The 5,694-nt window shown below is 41.3% G+C and overlaps 1 protein-coding gene across 2 annotated transcripts in view; it reads right to left on the reverse strand.

Annotated features, from left to right (window-relative positions):
• Positions 1 to 5,114: 5,114 nt before the first annotated feature.
• The window catches only part of apool (apolipoprotein O-like), a 12,016-nt gene continuing 11,436 nt past the window's right edge, over positions 5,115 to 5,694 (reverse strand). For both annotated transcript variants that reach the window (XM_015968203.3, XM_015967415.3), the window contains exon 11: positions 5,115 to 5,436. In XM_015968203.3, the coding sequence (XP_015823689.3) occupies positions 5,348 to 5,436 (89 nt within the window). In that variant the 3' untranslated portion in view covers positions 5,115 to 5,347. The remainder of the gene's footprint in view (positions 5,437 to 5,694) is intronic.

A 5,694-nucleotide genomic window follows, 5' to 3' on the forward strand; every position in this document is an offset into this window, starting at 1 on the left:
GACTTAAGTGAAGCAGACAGGTCACGCTAGGAAAGTTAGTTTAAAAAGACGTCATAAATGTGTTACCCCGTCATTTTAATTTCTAAAATATGAAGTAAAAACTCACAATTTAATTTTCATTCATTTGTCATTAATATGTAGTCTACACCCGTGCGTTAAGTGGACCATCTTCCAGTAAAAGCAAAGCATCCAGCCCACCTCTCCAAATGCGTAAAATGTGCATCAGCCGCTAGTTAGGCGCGCCGCGCGCACCGTCAGCTACGTCAGCCCAGACAAGAGCAGAGCAACTAGAGAAAGAATGGAGGATAATTGTGTCTGGATGTGGATGGAGATTACATTTTACAGCAGCCTGATCATCATTTAAATACCTAAACATCACCTGGCTTCTAGTCCACGCTGTCAGCATTATTTTAATTGGTGTGTGTGTGTGTGTGTGTGTGTGTGTGTGTGTGTGTGTGTGTGTGTGTTTGTGTGTGTCCAGTAACACATTAATGTTACAATTAAACAGTTTCACTTCATGTGGGCTAGGAACATTTCAACTGCCGTGGCCCGACCGCTTCTGCTCCACATGAACTTTGTGCGTGATCAAATGTCTCTACAGGTGCTTTCTGAGCTGAAGAGGCTATTCTGCCTCAGACTGGATGCGTCATGCGTCTCCATATTGGAGACGGGAACAAGCGCTGTTCAGCCAAAGTTTCATAATCAGAGAACATTTTTCCAAGTGACACATCCCTCAGAGAGACCAGCTTTCCAGACCGCTTCAGTGGGAGGAAATCTTACCGCATGCGCTGTAGTTCTGCACTGCGCTGCGAACCCCTCTACAGATCTTCAGCCCACTGTCCACCGTGGGCGCTCCGAGCCGCGCTGAGCACATGTCCAGTATAAATCTCTGATGTTCTGATGGGAATCATTTCTTTATTGATTTAGTTACCTTCGCGATGTGCGTAACGATTAAAATGTCAGCTCATCTGTGTGTGCATCAGTGTGCGTCGGGGCAATTCTTTCAAAACAACCAACATCCTTGAGTTTATCCGTCAAAATAAAAGTCAAATGTAAATATCTGTAACCTGCCATTTAACTGTTTTACCTTCTTGTGAAGATTGTTGCAAAGAGAAACAACTAAACTTGATTAACCCCAGAGCCACGCGTATAAGCTGTACTTCCTGACTGTAAATGAGGGGGAAACGATTTAATCGGATCCTTTTCTTTTCAACATGGTCTAATGTAAAGTTTCATTCAGTACAAACTTTAGTTACACCAATCTAACGAGACAGAGCCTGGTTTTGTATTCTGAACAGTAACATGTTTAAAGCGCGTGACGCGTCTAAAATTCGCACCTGCTCCGCTATTATGCAAATTAAACTAAGATGAATAACATGAAATTATTTTAGGCACAGACAACATCCCCCACACTTTGAAAAGCTTGCAACGCACCTGTTGCCACAGTAAACCAGAGAGCGCAACACCAGTCGCAGATCCAAATGTCTTTTGTTGTTCCGTGACTTTAAATGGTGTTTTTCTTTTTGGTAGTTTGTCCTAAAGGTGAAGTGAACAGAGAACCTCTCACACCAGAGGTGTTCTGTTGATAAATACGCGAATGCATAGTGAAGGTCCCTGGGACACTGAAAGTGCAGTGGTTTATTAAGACCAGCAACCAGATTGTCCAGTCACTAGTTTCTGATTAAGCTGTCTTAGATCGTTAGATAAATGCAAGAAAACCACTTCACTAATAGTTTTTGTTGTTGTTGCTTTTTAAAAATTCTCCACAAAATACACAGCTATGTTAGAACGCTGTTAAGAGGCATGAAAAAACGTTGTTCTGTAATAGTTCCTTTACTATTGTGATCAAAAATATTTAATCTCAATTCTGAGGCTGCTCTGTAAATAGTTTTCACATAAACAATACACATATCAACTTCCGATCATTCCATATCAATTTCAGACTTAAAATAATGTATTGATGTAAACCACACCCACTTCCAGTTAAACCACGCCCACTTCCGGTTAAACCACGCCCACTAAGTTCCAAATAATAAATAAGAGGTGCATTCATCTGTGTGTCTCCTTTGATCCACATTAGTGATATTTTCAGCACCAGAACAATGAAGCAAAGCAACAGATTCCTGAGTTTATGTTAGTAATTTTATTTATTAGGTGCATCTTACCTGTTCTGTTTTTCTCTGAAATGAGATCAAATCAGTGCTTCTATGGGTCGTCTCCTCTCTGCACTAGAAAAATGTACTTTATTATAATGTTCACTGTAATGCATCTTGATGTTCTTAACAAATAAATTAAATCAAAGATATTGGTCAATAATGCCAAATATGTAAATTTGTGTTTCAGTCATTTTTATTCTGGCTTAAAAATACTTCATTAAGTCTACTAAGCAGGGGTGTAGAAGGTGTTTAATAGGGCCAGCCCGGTAATGACCTTGGACCAAAATAAAGGGGGCAGAAGGTTTTTCCAGACACCAAGAAAAATCAAATACCCCCCCCCCCCCCTCCCCCTCTGCAAAGTGTGTCACTGAGAGTTTAAAACAAAAATCATTCTTGTGCAAATATTGGTGTATTCACCTTTAATACTTGTTTTTAAAATGCAGCAGTTGCTGGATTGGTGCAGTTCAAAGTGGAGTGCATCAAATAAAACAATATTAACATAAAGGTGTCTGATTTTTAATAACTGAGAACAAGGAGAGAAATGTGTTAGATGTGTAAGTTTAATTATATGTACCCTTACATAGCTCACATGTTTGTGGTTACTGATGATTAATGTGTTTATGGGATGTGAGGGGCCCTGAGAAGATAACACCACAGACCATAACCCTCCCTCCATCCCCATGGGGTTAGAAGGTGAAAGGTCAGGGTCGTCCCCCGCTTCCTTTCTGTTGGTCAAGAAGTAGAAAAATGAGAGAGCGCTGTGGCCTCCATGAGAGGCTGGGTCGTACAGAGAAGATGACAGTAGCTGCTGTTTGTGTGGGACGCTCCAGGAAAGGGAGTCGAGGACCCTCAGGAGAGGTGGAATAGCTGGGGTTATTTTCACATCTGAAAGCTCAACACGGACCCACGTCCACCCCTCCATCTGATCTGAGAAGAACAGAAAGAACAGATGTCCAGCATTCCCGCGCTCCGGGTTCTGTTCTGATCTAAGACAATGCGTTCCGTCTGGTTTTATTAGCGCTGTGACACGGCAGAGTCCTTTATTTAATCAGAACAAAACTACAACAACAGAATTACCCCCCCTTGGCTTCCATTTGGGTCATTTTCTTTGTGGATTACAAGAAAAAGGCCAATAAATCTGTGATTTTTTAAAAACTACATTTGTTTTTCATTACACAACATATGTGAACATGCACACACACACACACACACACACACACACACACACACACACACACACACACACACACACACACACACACACACACACACAGTTCCATGAATCCTGATGCTGGATGGACTCCTGTAGAGAGGGTTCCTGAGGAACCGTAACCCTGTGGGGTTCTGAGGGTTTCTGCGATTGTCGGGTTTAAGCAGAAACACGTGGAGTTGAAACCTCAGAGAGCACACACCATTTCCTGGGTTGACGCAGTTCCTCGGAAAGATCTTTTTAATGACTAACAGTTGTCTTTACACCAAATAAACAAACACTGTGTCCTTTAAGTCAGACCTTTCAAACAACTCTTTCAAATCATAGTTGGGATTATGCTAGCATGTAGCTTTAGCATCAGTATTTATGGGATAAATCAAACAATAAACAGTCAGCCAAGCTACTGTTTTTGCCGGTGAGTGGAAATCTGACACGTTAGCAAAACATGTCACAAACTGCGTATGACTGCGCTGTACGATATGGTCTCCTCGCTTTCCGGTTGGGTATGGGCCCTCGGAAGAAGGAAACAATTAATGTCAACGGGGCTAAAGAGCTATGTTCTAATCTGCTTTGCCTTACGCCGTGGATCTCACATATGCTGTACTTTATTTAAATGAAGAAACTTTTCAAACACGTCGCCATGAACATACTTTGAGATTGATCAGCTTGTAAAAATGTGAAATTCCTGACTACAAATCAGATGTTGGTACGCTGCAAAGACATCACCACAGAATCTTCCCCCTAGCTTAGCTGCTACCACATGACGACATTTATGGCGGTTCTCTCCCAGACAAAGGAGTCGTCGCTAAACTTTCAGCCATTCTTCTGTTTCTGGTTCAATCACGTCACTTTGGCGAATTGTCCTGGACATATTTTCACACAAAACCTAAAATGACGTTTGCCCCCATTCGATAATAAACACTTAATCTGTCTTTTAATTTCATGGACATCAGTGAAATTCGTGGCACAGTAAACAGGATTAGAAAATAACCCCATTCATGTTTTAGCATGCTCCAGAAGTAGATGGGTGTATAGATTTAAAAAAATGGGCAAATAAAACTGAATTAATAAATGAGGACAGAAAAGCTAAATAATTGAATGTGTGAATAAGTCATCAATTTCTAATCTTATTTTCTCATTGATCAATTCTGGCAGGATCAGTCCTCCATGTGACTGAAACTCTAAAAAGGTAATCAACCTTTTGGTTTCACTATGTGCACATGTATCTTTTGATTATAATTTAGCATCACTGGCAAATACTAATGCTAAAATCATTAGCCTGTTAGCCTTTATAGTGGGTGTAGGTGCTTCCCTGAATCGACACTGGACCAGAACATATTAAGCCAAACTTTGTGCAGTCTGATGAGTCTAGAGGAAAATACCCATCATCTTCCCGGCTGCAGGGGTGTATTAAACCGGATAGAGAGGAAGTGATCGAGGTCAATAATTCTGAGTGACATTTAAAAAAGGTATTTATTAATATGTAAGTTTTAATAAGGTGTTCAGTAAACAGGAGATAAATTAAAAGACCAGCTGTGAGTTCAAGAAAAATAGACTTTAATTGGATTTATTCTTAATCAACAAGTGAAGACAACTGGGCAAAATGGCGCAGTCCCAGTCCATCCCTGCCACCATCACCATATGTCCCCACAAACCGGGCTCCATTACAATAAATAAGAGCACCATGTGGTCTTTACTTGGAAAGATTCAGCAAAAGCAATCAGCAATTACTTTTGTGACACAAACAGAAACGGTTTCACAAATCTGTACGTGTTGTTTTTCTTTCTCCAGGTTTTCACTGTTACACAAACACATCCATTCATCTGAACCAGAACTCGAAGATGCAAATGTTCTTGGCTGTTTTCTGTGGCAACGTGGGCAGACGAAACCACGATGGAAACGTTGATTAAAGCGTTTCTAAGACTGCTTGTCTGCATAATGGTTGGACGCGACGGCAGTGTGGGAATGAGGCGGTGGTCCCTCAGCTGCGAGTGCTGTACAGGTCTTCGTCCTCGGGGCTGGACTGGCCGAAGTCCATGAGAGCTGGGTTGGGCTTGTAACCAGAGCCCTCTGGAGAGAAAAACACATCATCTCAGTCACAAACCGCATTATCAAGGGAAACATCGAAAAGCAAACCCAACAGAAAACATTTCAATGACTGAATAATACACTGAGCTAAACATAGAGTACAGCCACATCCTGCCATCCTGTCACCAGCTACTGTTTCCTCGGTACATGTGGGGGGTGGTGTGGGATCCACGTTGTTTTCTTCACATTTATCAAGTTTAAATATTGTTTCTCTCACAAGAAAATAAGATGGATAAAAAA

The sequence above is a fragment of the Nothobranchius furzeri genome, chromosome 1, assembly GCF_043380555.1.
Source record: "Nothobranchius furzeri strain GRZ-AD chromosome 1, NfurGRZ-RIMD1, whole genome shotgun sequence".
NCBI lineage: Eukaryota > Metazoa > Chordata > Actinopteri > Cyprinodontiformes > Nothobranchiidae > Nothobranchius > Nothobranchius furzeri.